Here is a 20,221-nt window from a genome sequence, read left to right as displayed (position 1 = left end):
TCATCAACCCATGTTTTCGATTAGGGTTTCCATTTGTTTCAGTTTTAGGGTTTGGATTGGGGAGTTTGCAATTAGGGTTTTGATTTGTTTCAGGTTTAGTGTTTTGATTAGGGCTTTTGCATTCGATTAAGGTTCGATTTGTAACAGTGTTTATGTATCTAGATCTGTCACAGAGAAGCTTGAGTGATAACGACTACAACAAAATGGTGGTGGTGGTGTATGGAGAGAAGACAAATATCTCGGTTTGGTCGGCGTGAATCTTATTTGGTCTCTTCAGCTTCGTGAAGAATAGATGGAGGCTCGCCGGTCCCAAATAACTGGTATCAATCTTCCTCTTCGCCTATGATTCTGTTTCTTACTGAAATATTTTGTGGCTGTTGATTTGTTGATTTCTCTCATGGTCCCAATGACTGAGTATTTCAGTGTGCGGCGAAGGAAGCTTCAATTAGGTCTTCTCAGTGATCTTAAACGCTTTCCGTTGACAATGCCATGTTTCCCTAGCTAGGAAAGTTGTGAGTTTGTGTGTTCCTTCTCATACTTCAAAGTTACATGTCAATTGAAAACACTTGCGTGAATGGCTTGTTTTATTTGAGTTAAATTTTCTTGACTTGTTCCTACTTATTCTCATAGCACAGTTTGTTTGATGATACACTACAGAACTGGGACCACAACCACGACAAGAAGCATATGCTTAAGTGATGTGGAGGAGATCACATAAGAAGGAAGACAGATGAGACAGAGAGAAGACATATGCGATTGATGAGTTTTGTGATGTTGCAGGGATTGATGAAGAAGTTGACGAACTTCCAAAGGTATATCTCTTGGCCAAATCTCTAGTTACAGAGATCATGATGCTTTGAAAAGACTTAATTGCTTTGTTCTTTTTTTAAACTAGAAAATGGTCGATCATGATTACGTGGAGTATAACAACTCTTCCATAACGAGTTCCTGTCAGGCTCACTCTCCATGGCTCTCTGCTTAACATCATTTCCCCTTTATAAGTCTGGTGCAAGAAGCTTGACGTCAGAGAAGGCAAGGCGTCGTGCTGTGGAGATGCGAATCGTGGTGTGGTGCAGCACTAGGAGATAGATCTTTAGGTTCTAAAATTTTAGGTGTAGCTTTGGAAGGTGAAGAACACTTGGCATCAGATAGATCTTCAAGACACTTGTACTCCACTATTATCATCTTGGTGGTCATGGCGATGATAGTGAAGACTTAGCTTTAGGTTTAGCTATAGGTTTATGTTTTGGTTTAGTTATGGTTTAGATTTTTGGTTTTGTTTTTGGTTATTTAGTAAACAATTTCGATATATACAATTTTAAAATATTTTTTATTTTTTTTTATAATTTTTTTTATTTTCTATCTACACTACCACATCAATCATTATATGCTATTATAAGTTATATAATTGCATAAATAACAAAACGCTATTGAAATAATACATTAAAATAGCATACAAAAAATGCTATCCAAAGTGCTCGAGAAAAGATTGCGGGGAAGATACAGCGTTCGCGATAACGCTGTGTTATCTTTTAATAGCGTTTTCGTCATGCTATATATGAGACGTTTTCTTGTAGGAGTGCTTGAACTTGACGGCTCTACATGAGAAAGTTGGAGGCCGTAAGCTTAGTGACATTTGTCATGTTGAGATTCAAGAGTTTTGGTTCAGCTGATACCACAATGGTTTCATTAGATGAAGTTGACATTGATTTGTTACGATGAGGAAGAAGAAGAATGGGTGGGAGAGAAACAGATTTTGAGTTTGTCGGCTAGAGTTTGATTTATGGATCAATGCTCGGATACCATATAGGTTTATGGAACTGAATAATCTTATTAGTATGTGCAATACACGTATATATACTGAATACAGAAGGTATACTAGATCTAGATGAATGACTATACTACCCTTTCTACATACATACTCTATACCTCAAACCCTATCACCGATGGATTCGCGAGCTTAGGCTCAATAAATGTAACTAAGTAGAATACCAAACCCATATTAGAGTGACCCTATATCATAATCAGAACACAATGAAATCTCCGTGATGTCTAGTGCTACATGGTGGAAACATATTCATAAATAACAATAAACATCCTTCTTAGCATTTTATTTTATTTTCACCAGTTGTCATTAAAACTACTGATTTGGAAAAACACAACACAGCTTTTGTTTTTCAAGGTAAGAAAAGTTCAACTGTGTATTATTGTCTTTGTGATAATCGATTAGCTAACCAACGTTCAAATCATCTATGTACACCATGAAAATATACTTATTTTCAAATACAAGTGCATTTGCATATATTTCATAAAAGGGAAGAAGATTGGACGTGGTATTAATATACGTACAGAATAGTAAAGTATGGGGGCCAGACATATTTGTTGCGAACTGGAAATGATAGAGACAACCAGTCTCACTGGGAAGTGGGGTTTTAAGCCCATGTTAGCTATGTTTTGTTGTTGCTCTTCCAACTTTCATTTTCAAATTTACAATCAATCTATCTTCACACTTTATACTAATTTATTATTCATGTCTTCAAATAGCAACAAAACAGTCTCAATTCATTTATAGTTTTATTTCATTTTATATTTTTCTATACTACACAATAGGCCTGGGACGGATCGGATATCCGGGCAATTTTAAGGTATCCGGATCCGGATCCTTATCCGGCAGATCCATAATTTTACTATCCTTATCCGGATCTGGGGTTCTCGGATATCCGGGTGTCGGATATCCTTGCAAAAATTGTAATATCCGGCGGATATCCGGATCCGGATTTGGATCCTTAATATAAATAAAAAATAATATTAATATATATAAAATATTAACAATAATTTAAAAATAAAAATATATATAATGTTTTTAATTATTTCTAAGTATAATATTACAAAATTTACATAAATTTATATATACTATTATAAAAATGAAAATATATTAAATAAAATTAATTTTTATATATAAGTATTACTATTTTTGAAATATTTATTAATAAAACTTACGGATCCGAATATCCGGACTAGAAAATTAAGATATCCGGATCCGGATTGGCTTTGACGGATCCAACATTTTACTATCCGGATCCGGATTCGGCCCCTCCGGATATCCGGATTTTCGGATCTGATCCGGATCGAATCTCGGATCAAATCCGGATCTCGGATAAAAGTCTCAGGCCTATTACACAGAAAGTTCATATTTGATATATTAAAATACTGTAACTCTGTTGTCCACATGCGTAGAGATGTGCTTAAACTCGTTTGTCAAAACCAAGACAACAATCTCTCTTTGACCGACTTAATTTACAGTTATATGTCAATACTTATATAGTTATAATGCTAATAGAAAATAGTTAACTCATTGTATGGATCAAGAGGAAATATACAAAGATATATAAACGAGTTCAGTCTTGAACAAACATATATATCATAGTTTAACAAAACTGAGGGGGCCGATCCGAGGATCACGCCTTGGTTAAATTAAAACTGTGAGCTGAATCTTATTCTGCCTATGTAAAATATTTTTCTATAGGAGCATGTGTTGCGTGTGAGGTTTCTTGAGCATGTACAAGATGAATAATATTTGTTATTACGATCTAAATTGTTGTATCACATTTGATTACTTTTGGTTGAAGATATCACACTTGAATTTTGAAGTAGCAATATATGATATGCAAACACAAAGATAAAATTATATTTGTATTGCCACAGCAAATTATTCAGTAATATTTGGTTTCTGAGTTTATAAATCGAGTGATAGTGGACAATATTCAAGCGTGAAGACGAAGATCCATTGGCACATGACACATAATTGTTTACCTTGTTAAAAAATTTATCAAATATACTAACATTTTTCCATTTTATAAGCCTTTAAGAAAACTATTTTATACGTATTTTTTTGGTCTGCTCCAACTTGCGTTGAAACTCGGTATAAAACGATGTTGGACTGCTCCAACTTCCAATCCTGCTAAGTTCAACCGAAAGTTGTGATTCATACACAATGTTAAATAAAGTAAAATGAAAAAGATCTCTTGTGCACGTTATCTGATTATATATAGAAAGAGTAACTTATTAAGATATAATACATAATTATACCCTAATTGATTTATTAAATTTATGGCTGCCGTGGAATATTCAACAATCAGATTTTCTATCAATCTTTCTATAAAAAGTCATACAAGTTTTGTTTTTCAACTATAAGAATTTGAAATTACGAATGTTATTTTAATTTCATTTTATACAATACTTATAAATTAACAATAAATTTGATATTATGAAAAATGGACAATTTAAACAAAAAAAAAATAATTAACAAAGGATAATTAAGGGGATGGGGAAGTAAAATGTATTATTAAGGAAAGTAAAAAAGAAAAAGAGAAAACAATAATAAAAAGGACTGTTCTCTTCTCTCTCAGTGCTCGTACGTTCTTCTTCTTCCTCATTCGAGTCTCGTTCATTCACCACTTTCGATATCGACAGCGACAAAAAGGAGAGAAAGGTGATTCTCGTGGTAGCTTCCACCTCGCCTTTCAATTCGCCAATCGAATCCATTCTTAGTTCCTCGATTCTAGTTTCTGCCCTAGGGATTCTATCGTTTCGTTTCGTTTCTGATTCACGAACGTTCTTTTGAATCTACAGAATCGCTGAGTTTAGTTGTTGCTGGTGGTGTTACTCTGAAAGAGAGAGATGGATACTGTTTCACGGCGGCCTTTAGAGATTTCTCGGTGATGCAAGGCGGAGGAGGGGTTTATTGTTTGAGCTAAAGGTCGGGTCTTTAGGCACAGGATGAGTTTTGATTTTCGTATAGAGTCTCTAGTGTAGGTGTAAAGATAATCTGTTTTTAAAGGGCTATTCTTCTTCTACTTTTAGGTTAACCAAAGGCCGAAGGAAGATAGAGGCGAGTGATTATGCAGATGTTGAAAGCATTCCTTCCTGTAGCTCAGGAGGAAACTTTTTCTTCCTCCCTATCCAGGTAGGCAACTTTCTATGTATTCACCAAATACTCTTACAGCTTCTTTGAGTCCTTCCTTTCGTTTGTCATACTCATTGCCCAAATATGTGCAGGAAAATGGATATGGACGATCCAGAGAAGGCAATGTCTACGGTTGCTCAGCTCATAGAGCAACTCCACACCAAAACATCTTCTCCGCAAGACAAAGAGCTCACGACAGCTCGTCTACTTGGTATTGCCAAAAGCAGAAAGGAGGCAAGGAGGCTGATTGGTTCGTATCCCCAAGCTATGCCTTTGTTCATTTCCATGCTTAGAAATGGGACGGCTTTGGCCAAAGTCAACGTCGCTTCTATCCTTTGTGTTTTATGCAAAGACAAGGACTTGCGACTCAAAGTGCTTCTAGGAGGATGCATCCCTCCGTTGCTCTCGGTTTTGAAGTCTGGAACCATTGATACTAGGAAAGCAGCGGCAGAGGCTATTTATGAGGTTTCTTCTGCTGGAATTTCCGATGATCACATTGGCATGAAGATATTTATTACAGAAGGTGTGGTGCCAACTTTGTGGGATCAACTTAGCTTGAAAGGAAACCAGGATAGAGTGGTTGAAGGGTACGTTACAGGAGCTTTGAGGAATCTTTGTGGTGTGGATAATGGTTATTGGAGAGTGGTACTTGAGGGTAGTGGTGTAGACATAGTCGTGTCTCTTTTGTCATCTGACAATCCTAATTCTCAAGCAAATGCTGCTTCTCTCCTGGCTCGTCTTGTGCTGTCCTTTTGCGATATTATCCAGAAAATATTAAATTCTGAAGTAGTCAAGTCTCTGGTACAGCTTTTGGAACAGATAAATGATACCAAAGTCCGTGCTAGTGCAGCAGATGCTTTGGAAGCTCTTTCATCAAGATCCGATGAAGCTAAGAAATGCGTTAAAGATGCAGGAGGTGTTAATGCTCTCATTGGAGCCATTGTTGCTCCATCGAAAGAGTGTATGCAGGGAGAAAATGGACAAGCTTTACAAGAACATGCAACTGGAGCGTTGGCGAATGTGTTTGGTGGGATGAGCCATTTAATTATATATCTTGGAGAAGTATCACAATCCCCTCGTCTAACGGAACCAATTGGTGATGTAATTGGAGCTCTTGCCTATGCTCTAATGATTTTCAAACAAACAGAGAGTTCAGAGAAGATATTTGATCCAAGAGTGATAGAGAGCATTTTGGTGAAATTACTAAAGCCTCTTGACACAAAGTTAATCCAAGAGCGGATCTTGGAGGCTATGGCGAGTTTGTACGGAAACAGCAGTCTATCGTGTTACCTAGATGATGCAGAAGCTAAAAGAGTCCTGATCGCTCTCATAACTATGGCTTCTGCTGATGTACGAGAGCATCTAATAGCTTTCTTGTCTCGCTTATGCCATGACAAGGTTGGAATTTGGGAGGCAGTTGGAAAGAGAGAAGGAATCCAATTATTTATATCATTTCTAGGTTTGTCTAGTGAGCAACACCAAGAGTATGCTGTTGAAATGTTGGAAATTCTGACGGCTCAGATCGATGATAGTAAATGGGCTGTAACCGCAGCTGGGGGGATTCCTCCACTTGTCCAGTTGCTTGAGACTGGATCTCAGAAGGCCAAGGAAGATGCTTCCCGCATACTCTGGAATTTATGCTGTCACAGTGAGGAAATCCGCGATTGTGTTGAAAGAGCTGGTGGTATTCCAGCATTCCTGTGGCTACTGAAGACTGGTGGATTGAATTCCCAGGAAACCTCTGCAAAGACACTTTTGAAGCTTGTCCGGACAGCTGATCCTGCTACAATTAATCAGTTGTTGGCTTTACTTCTGGGAGATGATCCTGCTTCAAAGGTTCATGTAATACAAGTACTGGGTCATGTGCTCTCAAAAGCTTCACAAGAAGATATTGTTCATAAAGGGTGTGCCGCTAACAAAGCACTGCGGTCCCTTGTCCAGTCCCTGACATCTTCCAGGGAAGAAACAAAGGAGCATACAGCTTCAGTTTTAGCTGATCTATTCAGCTCAAAACAAGATATATGTGACCATCTTGAAACTGATGACATCATTAATCCCTGGATCAAGCTCCTTACAAGCAACTCTCAGAATGTGGCTAAACAGGTGGCTAGGGCTTTGGACGCACTGTCCCGCCCGGTGAAGAAAAATTCTAATAAAAAGAAGGCTTACATTGCAGAAGGAGATCTTAAGGCACTCATAAAATTGGCGAAGGACTCTTCCATAGAGTCTGCAGAAAACGCAGTATCTGCCCTGGCAAATCTTCTGTCTGATCCGGATATCGCTGCAGAAGCACTAGCTGAAGATGTTGTTTCAGCTTTCACAAGAATCCTGGCTGATGGATCTTCAGAGGGTAAGAGAAATGCATCCCGGGCACTTCATCAGTTACTTAAGAACTTTCCAGTTTGTGATGTGCTAAAGGGAAGTGCTCAGTGCCGTTTTGCTATACTTTCACTCGTTGATTCTCTAAAATCAGTAGATATGGATAGCCCAGACGCTTTCGACGTATTAGAAGTAGTTGCAGTTTTGGCAAGGGCTAAGAATGGGGTGAATTTCTCTTACCCCCCATTGACTGCCCTTTCTGAAGTGCCATCAAGCCTGGAAACCCTTGTGCAATGCCTTTCTGAAGGCCGTACTCTTGTGCAAGATAAGGCAATAGAAATATTGTCCAGGCTTTGCTGTGATCAACAATTTCTGATCAGTGAACTTATAGTTTCAAGACCCAAGTCAATTGGGGTTTTGGCTGATAGAATAGTAAATGCATCCAGTTTAGAAGTGAGAGTTGGGGGGACAGCTCTGCTCTTATGTGCTACGAAAGAAAAGAAGCAGCTGATAACGGAGGCACTTGATCAGTCTGGTTTCTCAAAACTCTTGTTACGTGCCCTAGTAGATATGATAAAGGACAATTCTAAATGCTATTCTATAGAAACTGAAGTCCTGACACCGAAAGGTTTTATGGAAAAAAATGTTTTCCAGGATACAGGTGGTTTTTATTTTCCTGATCCAGCTAAAATCTTGGGTGGCACAGTGGCGTTGTGGCTGCTATGCTTACTCACTTCCGTTGATGCTAATTCAAAGCTCATTGTCGTAGAAGCTGGCGGACTTGAGGTTCTCTTTGCGAAGCTTGCTAGGCATACTTCCAGTCCTCAGGTAAATGTTTCTGTTCGGACACAAATTAATATATTGTTCCTCATGTTTATTACTGATGGACTCATGGGTATGCCTTTGTTGGCAATGAAAGAAAAACTTCTGAGTTTAGTTGTACAACTTGTGGATCGAAGTTTTGGCCTTAAAGCCGTCTGATAGTTCACAGGTTTCTGTTACAGACTTACAGTCAGATTTCAGAAGTGATCCATTCTTTATATCGTTTCAGACTTGTCTCATGCACAATTTGTGCATCTTGGCGTTGAATCACTCTTTTAGTTTCACTTGGGTTTGACATGATTCTTACGTTTTTGGGCAAAGATGTCTTGTACGAATTTTCTCCCTTATAGTAATCTTAAGCTAAATTGTTTTTTCCAGGCTGAATTTGAGGATACTGAAGGCATTTGGATTAGCGCTCTCCTCCTGGCTATCATGTTCCAGAATGACAACGTTTCCTCGTCTTCAACAACGATGCAGATCATTCCAACACTTGGACTTTTGCTAAGATCTGATGAACTGATAGATCGGTATTTCGCTGCCCACGCAATGGCTAGTCTTGTTTGTACTAAGAACAGAGGAATAAATCTGACAATTGCAAACTCAGGTGCTATTTCTGGGATTATAAACCTTCTTGGCTATGTAGAGTCAGAGATTCTCAACTTGGTTGCTTTGGCAAATGAATTTTCTCTGGTGAAAGAGCCTGATCAAGTCATTCTTCAACACCTTTTTGAAATTGAAGATGTGAGGCTTGGCTCCACCGCACGCAAATCTATCCCGCTGCTTGTAGATCTCTTAAGGCCAATTCCAGATAGGCCGGGAGCCCCTCAATTTGCCGTCCAAACCCTGATTCGCATTGCTGACGGAAGTGACGCAAATAAATTACTAATGGCTGAAGCTGGAGCTGTGGAAGCTTTAACGAAATACCTTTCTCTAAGCCCTCAAGATTCAATGGAGCGCACCATATCTGAATTGCTTAGAGTATTATTTAGCAACCACGAGCTCAGACAAAACGAAGTAGCACTTAGTTCCTTGAATCAGCTAATAGCAGTACTTCGTTTGGGGTCAAGAAGTGCAAGATACAGCGCCGCTGGGGCTCTGAATGAACTCTTTGATGCTGAAAGCATAAGAAATTCTGAAATAGCCCACCAGGCTGCTCAACCATTGATGGACATGCTCGGTACTGTATCAGAGACTGAGCAAGAGGTAGCTCTCTCTGCACTGATTAAATTAAGTTCAGGAAATACTTCGAATACAGCTCTTCTGATTGACGTGGAAGGAAGTCTGCTGGAAAACGTGAACAAAATCTTATCATCTGCTTCTGCTTCAGAGGAGTTAAAGATAAATGCTGCCAAACTCTGTTCTGTTGTTTTCTTAAATAAAAACGTCAGAGCAAGTCCATCCGCCTCTGGATGCCTGAAGCCCCTGACAACACTTATGCAGTCTGAACGAAATGCAGCAGTTGAAGCAGCAGTATGTGCTATTAAGATATTATTGGATGACGAGCAACAGTTAGAAATCGCGGCAGGTCATGACATTCAGGAGCTTCTTGTTGGGTTGGTTTCCGGAACAAACTACAGGATTATCGAGGCTAGCTTATCAGCTCTGATTAAGCTGGGCAAAGACAGAGTACCACGGAAGTTGGACATGGTGGAAGCTGGAATAATTGATCGATGTCTTGAGCTACTACCTGGAGCCTCAAGTTCGTTATGTTCCTCTGTTGCAGAGCTGTTTCGAATTTTAACAAATAGTGGAGTAATCGCCAAAAGACCCGATGTTACAAAAACTGTAGAGCCTCTTTTCATGGTCTTGCTCAGATCAGACTTGACCTTATGGGGGCAACATAGCGCCTTACAAGCACTTGTAAACATTTTGGAAAAACAGCAAAGCCTTGAAGCTTTTAGTTTTACACCCAGTGAAGCCATCGTGCCTCTGATTTCGTTTTTGGAGTCTTCATCTCAAGCTATCCAGCAGCTTGGAGCAGAACTCCTGAGCCATTTTCTTACAATGGAAGATTTCCAGAAAGACATCACAACACAGAGTGCTGTTGTTCCTTTGGTTCGGCTTGCGGGAATTGGAATACTGAGCCTGCAGGAAACTGCAGTAAAGGCACTGGAGAAGATATCTGCTAGCTGGCCTAAGTCTGTTCTTGATGCTGGAGGTATATTCGAGCTATCCAAGGTTATTCTTCAGGAAGATCCTCAGCCACCTCTTGAGCTCTGGGAGTCAGCTGCTTTTGTTCTCTGCAATGTTCTGCAGTATGATGCAGAATGTTTTTTCAGAGTCGAACTACCAGTTTTAGTGAAGCTGTTGTTCTCGACAATTGAAAGCACAGTGATGCTGGCTCTTAAAGCATTGATGATTCATGAGAAGAACGATGCTTCAAGTACCGTACAAATGGCTGAGCTTGGCGCAATTAATGCATTACTGGACCTCCTGAGATCTCATCAATGCGAGGAAGAATCGGGAAGCTTACTTGAAGTAATATTTAACAACCCCAAGGTAAGAGAGTTAAAGTTATGCAAATATGCAATAGCACCACTCTCTCAATACCTGTTGGACCCTCAGACGAGATCAGAACCTGGTAGACTTCTTGCTGCTCTGGCACTTGGGGACCTTTCTCAGCAAGAAGGGCTTTCTAGATCCAGTGGCTCTGTTTCCGCTTGCCGGGCACTCATTAGCGTGCTAGAAGAACAACCAACGGAAGAAATGAAAGTGGTGGCCATCTGTGCGTTGCAGAATTTTGTGATGAATAGTAGAACAAATAGGCGAGCAGTTGCAGAGGCTGGTGGCATATTGTTAATTCAGGAGCTATTGCTTTCTTCTAATGCAGAAGTTTCTGGGCAGGCTGCACTGATGGTCAAGTTTTTGTTCTCCAACCATACACTACAAGAATATGTCTCGAATGAGCTTATAAGGTCATTAACAGGTATGCCTATAATCTTGTGTCCCTGTCACTCTCGCACTTAAGTGCTGGAGTTTCTCAGGGCCTTTGCTCCAGATTTATTTATATTCTGATGATTTTTATGCTCTTATCTTCAACTGTGGTTGAGCAGCTGCACTTGAAAGAGGCTTGTGGTCTACATCAACTATAAATATCGAAGTTTTGAGAACCCTAAATGTGATCTTCTCCAATTTTCCTAAGCTTCGCGCCTCAGAAGCTGCTACTTTCTGCATCCCTCATTTGGTCGGGGCGCTCAGATCTGGTGTTGAAGATGTCCAGGGATTAGTATTGGATATTCTCTACTTGCTAAGACACTCGTGGACGAATATGGCTATAGATGTTGCAAAATCTCAAGCCATGATTGCAGCTGAAGCAATTCCTGTCCTGCAGATGTTGATGAAAACATGCCCTCCTGTGTTCCACGACAAGGCAGACAGCTTATTGCATTGCTTACCAGGTTGCTTAACAGTAAACGTTATGCGTGCCAACAACTTAAAGCAGTCCATGGCAACCACAAACGCCTTTTGTCAATTGACCATAGGAAACTGCCCTCCACGCCAAACTAAGGTAAACCTTATTCATCCCTCGGAGACTATCTCCACCATTGCCAATAATGATTTGTTTGTACATTTCCTCTAGGTTGTGAGCAATCGCACTTCTCCTGAATGGAAAGAAAGCTTTACTTGGGCATTTGATGTTCCACCCAAAGGACAAAAGCTTCACATCATATGCAAGAGCAAAAGCACATTCGGGAAGGTAACATTGTAACACTGTCCAAGTTGCAGAGTTAATAGATCTGTCTATACGGTGTCTTAACTTGTACATTCATTGTCTGCAGACAACTCTGGGCCGTGTCACTATCCAAATCGACAAAGTCGTGATAGAAGGAGTTTACAACGGATCTCTAAGCTTGAATCATGACAACAGCAAAGATGCATCTTCCAGAACACTCGACATTGAGATTGCATGGTCCAATAGGACAACGGATGATACTCTTTGAGTGAAGAAAACAACTCCATCTTCACAAGCACAATGCATTTGGTCTAAGGGAAGGAAGACTTTATATATCTAAGGCTCCCAATGGCTGAATTGTGGTAGTAGAAGAAAGGAAGCAAAGTATGCAGCAGATGTATAGCAAGCAATACGTGTATATTGGGTAATGAGTAAAACCGTGTGTGGATAGGAACGTTGAAGAAGCAAAGAGTTCCTACGTAGCAAGAAACAGTCTTTGTATAGTTTATATATCTCGCTTTCTTATTGTCTATGTATTGCCAGTTTGTTTATGAATCTCTTTCGCTCGGGGATCAACTAAGCAGCACGAAGTGCTCTGATTCCTGTAGCGATGTTTTAAGTTATTTCATGATTGGCACTTCTCTACTACCACTAGTTTCAGGTCAGGGAACTTGCAAATAGTCTTTTTAGCAGTCTGCACCTGCAATGAGATGATTCGAGGATAACAAAGTAGCATCCAAACTCTTTCATAGGCAACTAAAACAAACGCAACTGCCATGAAAATGTACACAAAGCATTGTCTTGTTGAGTTAAAACCCAAATCATATAAAGCTACTACTGCGAGTTTCCAACATGGTAAAGAGAAACAGTCAGGTTTACTTTGCTGCAGTAACCAATGCAGACCGGGCGTGAGTGAAAGTTGAAATGATAGCTCCAAGCTGCAGTTTATCGTTGCATCCAAAACTCAATCTGTACCTATAAACCCACAAAACGACTCTAAAATTAAAGACAATAAGCTAAACAGTCTCCATACTCCAGGCATTCACAATCAAATCCATAAAAGTTTGAACAAAAAAAAAACTAACTCGATGTCTGCCAAATCGTTGATCAGTTGAATTCTGACATTTGAAGGCATCTTGATCTTAAACACAAACCTGGTGGAGAAACAAAAGTTAGCTAGTTCAGAGACGCATAGTAGAAGCCGCAACCAAGTATGTCACTGCTTACATGGTAACCTCTCTGACGATATCAACAATGGCAAGTCCTTTTCTCGTCTTCATTTCTGATATTTCTGCAGAGAGCGAGAAGTAATAAACTATCATGAGTAAGTACCATGGAATCAAATGCTAAGAAAATAAAAATACCAATGATGTTCCTGATATGCCAACAAGAGTTTATATCTCGAAGAGGCAGAGGCGTATCAACGAGGGAATGACTCACGGGAGTGCTGAGCTGGCAAGTTAGTTGGTTAGTTAACAGATTTAAACGAGTCTCAGTATATAAGGGGCTCGTTAGTTGTTTCTGTTGGGGATTCAGCTAGAATCAGTTGTGGCTTGAGATCTCAGATTGTGGGATTCAAGAATAGGCTTAGACTCTGCGTGTAGAGACTAAGAGAGGGTGGTTGGGAGGTTCTTACTCATAATACATACAAGTTCTTATCAAATTGGTGCGTGAGGAGCGTTCTGGATCGAACTAATCGCGAAACCAGAGATGACGAGAGCGACGACGTTAGAATCGTTATCACAGACGGTGGCGACGAACTACGCCGAGCAACAAGAATCAACGATGCAGTTACGAGCATCGATGACGGGATTGGAAGATAAGTTCACCGAGTTATTCAATCTGTTGACGAAGAACTCGGTAGCTCCGACGATTGCAGATCCAAATCAGATTCCGGTGACCAGCGCAAATCAGGTACATACGTCGACCTCGGAACCTGACCGTAGTATTAGGATTGAAGAAGTTAGGGTTCCGAACGCGTTAAGTGACTATCGAGAGATGATGAAACGCGTTGAGCTTCCGATTTTCGATGGAGAGGATGCGTATGGCTGGATCGCTGTAGCAGAAAGATTCTTTCGCATGGGTGAATACGATGAGATGACGAAGATGAGATTGGTATCAGTCAGTTTGAAAGGTGATGTTCTGAGCTGGTTTAACAGCGAGATCTTGAGACGACCTTTTGAGACTTGGATTGAATTCAAACAAAGATTGATTGCTCGATTTAGTCGAGTGAAGCTGCGAGATCCTAGTCAACCTTTCTTCGCGGTTCGACAAACTGGATCAGTTTCAGAGTATATTCATCAATTTGAGGATTTGTCTACACAAGCTTCAGGGGTTTCTGATACACAACGGGAAGGGATCTTTATGAATGGTCTTACGGAAGAGATGAGAGAAGTAGTCACAATGTGTAAACCAGTAGACCTTCCTGATATGATTGCAACAGCGTATCAGATGGAAGATAGCTCGTTGTTTAGTGTTATACAGAAGGAGGTGAAACTGAGGAAAGTAAAGGGAGGTGGAGCAGTGAATACGACTTCGAAGTCGTATTCAAGTTATGTCCCTACTAGTAGTTGGAAACAGAAGCAAGCGATGCCATCTACTACAACTACAACTCCAACACAGCAGAATAATGTGAAGCCGGCAGTACGGCTTTCAGAAGAGCAAGTTGCTGAAAAAAGGCGACTGGGGCTCTGTTTCAAATGTGATGCAAAGTGGAGTAGACAACATTTGGTGAATGGGGTATGTCCAAATGCTTCCTTACGAGTTTTGACAATATGGAAGGGTATGGAGATGGAGTTGATTGATCAGGAAGATAAGGATGAGGAGACGGAGGAAATCATTTGGGAACCTCAGTTAAAAACTCTTTCTTTGAAATCTTTTTTGGGTAAAGATTCACCAACAACAACAAAGTTGATAGGGAGTATCAAGAAACGTGTAATGCTGGTAATGTTGGATAGTGGAGCTACACATAACTTCATTTCGCCGAAGGTAGCAGCTCAACTGAAGTTGATTACAGAGGAGGGCAAAGGATTGGAAGTGTTGTTGGGAACAGGAGTTTCCGTGAGTGGAGTGGGAGTTTGTAGAAATGTGCAAATAACTCTCCAAGGTTGCTCTTTCACTACGGACTTCATTGTATTGGAGTTGGGTAATATTGATGTCATTTTGGGGATGTATTGGCTACGAACCCTGGGGAGATGTCAAGTAGATTGGGAGAAACATGAGTATACGTTTAACTATCAGGGGCAACAGGTGACTTTGATTGGGGATCAGTCGTTACCAACAATTGAGAAAACAATGAAGACGATACAACTTGTGTCTGAGGTACCAGCACAACTCAGAGAATTGTTGAATGAGTTTGAGCATGTCTTTAGAGAACCAACAGAGCTTCCGCCAGTACGTGGCAGGGAACACGGTATTATCTTGCAGCCAGGTTGTGGTCCTATTTCAGTAAGACCGTATCGATATCCCCAAGTACATAAGGAGGTAATGGAGAAGAGTGTTACAGAAATGCTAGCTTCAGGAACAATTCGGCGAAGCCACAGCCCATATTCGAGTCCTGTTTTATTAGTAAAGAAGAAGGACAACAGCTGGAGATTTTGTGTGGATTATAGAATGTTGAATCAAGCTACCATCTCAGATAAGTATCCAATTCCCATGATAGATCAACTATTGGATGAACTTCATGGTGCGAAGTGCTTCTCAAAACTGGATTTGAGATCAGGTTATCATCAAATAAGGATGAAGGAAGAAGATATTGAGAAGACCGCGTTTAGAACACATGAGGGACACTACGAATTCACTGTCATGCCATTTGGATTAATGAATGCTCCTGCTACATTTCAGTCTCTCATGAACGAGTTATTTCAACCATACTTAAGGAAGTTTGTGTTGGTGTTCTTTGATGATATACTGGTGTATAGTTCGTCATTGGAGGAGCATGTGGCGCATCTTAGGGAAGTGTTGAAGGTATTTGAAAAGCACAGGTTGTTTGCTAACAGAAAGAAGTGTGCTTTCGGTCAAGAACAGATTGAGTATTTGGGGCATTGCATATCTGCGAAGGGAGTATCAACAGATCCAGAGAAGATAAAATCAGTGGTGAAATGGCCAATTCCACGGACAGTGAAGGATGTTAGGGGATTCTTGGGCTTAACAGGGTACTATCGCAAGTTTGTACAAAGCTATGGGATGTTGGCCAGACCACTGACTGAGTTGCTAAAAAAGGACAAGTTTGAGTGGTTACAAGACACACTGTTAGCGTTTGAAAAGCTGAAGAAGGCGATGACATCCACTCCAGTTTTAGCACTTCCTGACTTCTGTAAGGTGTTCATAATTGAGTCAGATGCGTCTGGTTATGGGTTGGGCGCAGTGTTGATGCAAGAGAAGCATCCTATTGCCTATTTCAGCCACGCTTTAACAGAAAAAGAAATGCAGAAACCAATATATGAGCGAGAGTTAATGGCTATTGTGTTGTCGATTCAGAAATGGAGGCATTATTTGTTGGGGCGACGGTTTATAGTAAGAACAGATCAGCAGAGCCTCAAGTACTTACTGGAGCAGCGAGAAGTAACCTTGGACTATCAGAGATGGTTGACGCGTATATTGGGTTACGACTTCGATATTGAGTATAAAGTGGGATCAGAGAATCGAGTGGCGGATGGGTTATCTCGCATTGTTCACTACACTGCCGCAGAAGTATTACCTCGTTGTTTGTCACTGACGGTACCTTCGTCTTTACAAGTCCAAGATATATATGCAGAGGTTGATCACGATGTGAACATTCAACAGATCATTGCGAAAGTAAGCAGTGGTCAAGCACCTAAAGTGGGGTTTACGTTGGTGCAAGGAAGATTATTCTATAAAGGGCGTCTGTTTTTACCGGGAAATTCGAATCATATTCCGATGATCTTACGTGAATGCCACGACAGTCTGCTAGGGGGCCATTCAGGAGTTTTAAAAACGTTGCAGAGGATTAAGGCAACATTCTATTGGCCTAAGATGAGGAAGCACGTTCAGGATTACGTAGCTGCATGTGAAATTTGTCAGACACACAAGTATTCGACTCTGTCACCTGCGGGATTGTTGCAACCTATTGATATCCCAAACCAGATATGGGAAGACATCTCTATGGATTTCATAGAGGGTTTACCAGTATCTCGAGGAATGAACGTGATCTTTGTGGTGGTTGATCGATTGAGTAAGTACAGCCATTTCATTTCGTTGAAACATCCGTTCACGGCGGCTGATGTTGCTCAAAAGTTTGTTGACGGGGTGGTAAAACTGCATGGGTTTCCAAGGTCGATTATTTCTGATAGAGATAAGATCTTCCTTAGTTCCTTTTGGAAAGATTGTTTCAGAGCTGCGGGTACTACTCTACGTTTCAGTACAGCTTTTCATCCTCAGTCGGACGGTCAAACCGAGGTGCTGAATCGCTGTCTAGAGACTTACCTGCGTTGTTTTGCTTCTGTGCATCCAAAGACGTGGTCCAAGTATTTGGTGTGGGCTGAACTATGGTATAATACTTCTTATCATACGGCGACGCAGTGCACTCCATTTAAGATGGTATATGGTCGTGATCCACCGGCATTGTTACGATTTGAGGAAGGATCTACGAAGAATTTCGAGCTAGAAGCAATGTTACGTGACAGAGATATGATGATGCAGGATGTTAAACAACATCTGTTAAGAGCGCAGGATGTTATGAAGAATAACGCTGATAAGCGAAGGCGTGAATTGGAGTTTGATGTGGGTATGAAGGTATATTTGAAACTGCGACCTTATCGACAACAATCAGTGAGCAGACGATTGTGTCACAAGCTGTCAGCACGGTTCTATGGACCTTATGAGGTGTTGGAGCGGATAGGTAAAGTTGCGTATTGTCTAAGATTGCCGGAAGGATCGAAAGTGCATCCGGTGTTTCACGTTTCACAGTTGAAACCAGTCATTGGACAGGGTCGGGTAATCACCCCATTACCTGAGACGTTATCGAGGGACGATGAGCTACTGATTGAGCCAGACGAGTTGTTGGGTACACGGTACGATGTAGAAGGACATCTAGAGGTGCTCGTTTCTTGGAAGAACTTACCGTCACACGAGAACTCTTGGATGCGTTTGTCTGAGTTGAAACATCAGTTTCCGACTTATTCGCTTGAGGACAAGCTCGTTCTTCAGTCGGGGGGTATTGATATGCCAACAAGAGTTTATATCTCGAAGAGGCAGAGGCGTATCAACGAGGGAATGACTCACGGGAGTGCTGAGCTGGCAAGTTAGTTGGTTAGTTAACAGATTTAAACGAGTCTCAGTATATAAGGGGCTCGTTAGTTGTTTCTGTTGGGGATTCAGCTAGAATCAGTTGTGGCTTGAGATCTCAGATTGTGGGATTCAAGAATAGGCTTAGACTCTGCGTGTAGAGACTAAGAGAGGGTGGTTGGGAGGTTCTTACTCATAATACATACAAGTTCTTATCAGTTCCACATACTTTTGTAGCTCTCAGCAAACGGTTCATTCAGAAGCCAGTGAGATATCTGCTCAATGTCCCTGGGTAGTGGGTTTCCAGTGCAGAGGTACACATCTTCCTCTGTGATTTTCTCTGACGCCATATGCGTTGACTGCCTCCCACACACATTAACCCGTTAGAAATGCTTCTTCTGTCAATTTACAATTGTGAACTAGGAGACGGAAGCAAAAGAAAATATCAACAAAACCTGCAAAATGTTCATGGCTTTCCTCATGTCTCCATTGCTCAGCCGTACAAGAGCCGCCAAACCACTCTCGCTTACATCAAGCCTAATCCAATTATAGAAAATGAAGCACAATTAGCAGAGAAAAAGGGTGGAGAAAACACACAACGAACAAATAGTAACTTTTAATCTCACCCTTCAGCTTCTATGACATGTTTAAGACGTTGACTCACATGAACAGGATCAAGAGGAGCAAATCTAAAACGGGTACATCTGGACTGTAAAGCTGGGATGATCTTATTGACATGGTTTCCAATGAGGGCGAACCTAGTACTCTTTGTGTATTTCTCAATCACTAGCCATACATAAACATGTTAGTGGCGTACTTAGACAAAGAAAAGAAAAAAGAGAGAGCTATGAAGAATACAAGGTTTTAACCTCTACGCAGGGCAAACTGAGCATCTTTCGTCATGGCATCTGCTTCATCCAGCAGAACCAACTTCACCGAAGACTTTCCTCTGCAATCATCAATTCAAATCTTTTTATTATCCACAACATGAAAAGTACATCTTATTACTCTTTCTACTCCAGCATGATACTACTACAGCTAAACATGGTTCAAGCCATCACAACGCACTTCATAATAATAAACAAACCACAAAAAATGGAGTCATAATGATAGGAAACTCAACAGTGAGAAGCTCTGAGTGCTAGCGAAATCTTGAATCTGCTGCCTCACAACATCAATCCCTCTATCATCCGAGGCGTTGAGTTCAAGAATCATATTACGGTACTTGGGTCCATACAGCTTCCGTGCAACAGCTAGAATGGTGGATGTTTTGCCAGTACCAGGTGGACCATACAACAGAAGATGCGGCAACTTGTTCTCATTGGTCAACCTATCAACTGTTTAACAAAAAAACAAAACCCTTCAGTGAGGAAATGTACGAAGCTAGTTTCTTACACCCAACACAAAGCCTTAGCCTTTCAATATAGAATCCTCAGGTACATTCAAAGGCAATCCATTTCTCTTGCGTGATTAGAAAAATACTCAAAATTTTTTTTATTATAAAAAGACTCAATTTTTAAAAACCCTAGGTGATGGAATTGGAAGGAGAGAGAGTGGTGGGTAAGTTCAATTACTTGTATCAACGATGTCGCGATGTGCTGCGACGTCGTCTAGCGATTGAGGTCTGTATTTTTCGACCCAAGGCGTCGTCTTGCTCTGCGGCGGAGCAACGAAACCGGCGACGTCTTTGCCCTTGTTACTCGGCTTGCGAGGGAGATTCTCGTCTACGTCAATGTCCATCGCCGATGTAGCCTCAGTCATCTTCGCTGTGGATTGGTTGGGAATCTCTCACTCAGCCGCTTCTTTTCACTCTTTCTCTCCCGCCAAGGTCTAGTTTTTGAGGTTTCCTTCCGCCATTGTTTGAGTCTACTCTACTGTCTTCGTTGTTGTAAATTACCTTTGAACCCTCGAGGAATGTTGGTTGTGTTGGGGCTAGTTTTGTAAAGTTACACTTCACTTTTTTTCTTTAAGAAAACTTCCATAGATTAATAATGTTATAATTTTGAAATTTTATTAATTTATACAGATATTAATTTACAAAAGTTTTTTTATTTAAATTTCTTCTTTTAAGATATATTTATTCTAAGATAATAAAAATATTAATTTTGTTATATTATTTGGTGTATATAATAAATGTTGCATATAAATTAAAAGTGGTTTTAGATATAATATTACTAAATCTATCGAACATATAC

At 40.5% G+C, this 20,221-nt stretch overlaps 2 protein-coding genes and 1 long non-coding RNA gene across 5 annotated transcripts; 2 read left to right on the top strand and 1 right to left on the bottom strand.

Moving 5' to 3' along the window:
* The first annotated feature begins 326 nt into the window (after nt 1-326).
* LOC125589240 lies at nt 327-1,333 on the top strand. Of its 2 annotated transcripts, XR_007325415.1 has the most exons (3): nt 333-520; nt 658-812; nt 896-1,333. It is a non-coding gene; the product is annotated as an uncharacterized LOC125589240 (long non-coding RNA). The 2 variants fall into 2 exon arrangements; XR_007325414.1 differs by having other exon boundaries at nt 327-812.
* A 3,005-nt stretch (nt 1,334-4,338) lies between these two features.
* Nucleotides 4,339-12,428, top strand: LOC106353453 (protein CELLULOSE SYNTHASE INTERACTIVE 3-like). Of its 2 annotated transcripts, none has more exons than XM_048761758.1 (8): nt 4,339-4,492; nt 4,633-4,759; nt 4,864-4,966; nt 5,059-8,113; nt 8,486-11,033; nt 11,161-11,615; nt 11,688-11,804; nt 11,887-12,428. In XM_048761758.1, the coding sequence occupies exons 3-8, from the start codon at nt 4,902-4,904 to the stop codon at nt 12,046-12,048; spliced, it is 6,402 nt and encodes a 2,133-aa protein (XP_048617715.1). In that variant the 5' UTR covers nt 4,339-4,492; nt 4,633-4,759; nt 4,864-4,901; the 3' UTR covers nt 12,049-12,428. The 2 variants fall into 2 exon arrangements, with proteins under 2 accessions (XP_048617715.1, XP_048617716.1); XM_048761759.1 differs by having other exon boundaries at nt 4,420-4,504.
* A 72-nt stretch (nt 12,429-12,500) lies between these two features.
* LOC106353456 (replication factor C subunit 5) lies at nt 12,501-19,912 on the bottom strand. Its single transcript, XM_013793216.3, has 9 exons — nt 19,601-19,912; nt 19,150-19,363; nt 18,896-18,975; nt 18,653-18,812; nt 18,482-18,563; nt 18,256-18,385; nt 13,008-13,071; nt 12,866-12,934; nt 12,501-12,755 (listed from the first exon to the last, which is right to left on the bottom strand). Exons 1-9 carry the CDS (start codon nt 19,785-19,787, stop codon nt 12,656-12,658), a joined length of 1,086 nt encoding a protein of 361 aa, XP_013648670.2. The 5' UTR covers nt 19,788-19,912; the 3' UTR covers nt 12,501-12,655.
* Between the last annotated feature and the right edge of the window lie 309 nt (nt 19,913-20,221).

Source organism: Brassica napus, chromosome C6 (genome assembly GCF_020379485.1).
Source record: "Brassica napus cultivar Da-Ae chromosome C6, Da-Ae, whole genome shotgun sequence".
NCBI classification, from domain to species: Eukaryota; Viridiplantae; Streptophyta; class Magnoliopsida; order Brassicales; family Brassicaceae; genus Brassica; species Brassica napus.
Note: the sequence above shows the minus strand (reverse complement) of the source record. Positions and strands in the feature narration are given on the sequence as shown.

Excerpts from the sequence above, each read along its gene's own strand:
- LOC106353453 (XM_048761758.1), top strand. The coding sequence starts at position 4,902 with ATGCAGATGTTGAAAGCATTCCTTCCTGTAGCTCAGGAGGAAACTTTT. Across the intron at positions 4,967-5,058 it reads TTTTCTTCCTCCCTATCCAG|GAAAATGGATATGGACGATC; the intron begins GTAGGCAACTTT and ends AAATATGTGCAG. Across the intron at positions 11,805-11,886 it reads GCAAAAGCACATTCGGGAAG|ACAACTCTGGGCCGTGTCAC; the intron begins GTAACATTGTAA and ends CATTGTCTGCAG.
- LOC106353456 (XM_013793216.3), bottom strand. The coding sequence starts at position 19,787 with ATGACTGAGGCTACATCGGCGATGGACATTGACGTAGACGAGAATCTC. Across the intron at positions 18,813-18,895 it reads TCAGTTTGCCCTGCGTAGAG|TGATTGAGAAATACACAAAG; the intron begins GTTAAAACCTTG and ends ATGTATGGCTAG. Across the intron at positions 12,756-12,865 it reads AACGATTTGGCAGACATCGA|GTACAGATTGAGTTTTGGAT; the intron begins GTTAGTTTTTTT and ends GTGGGTTTATAG.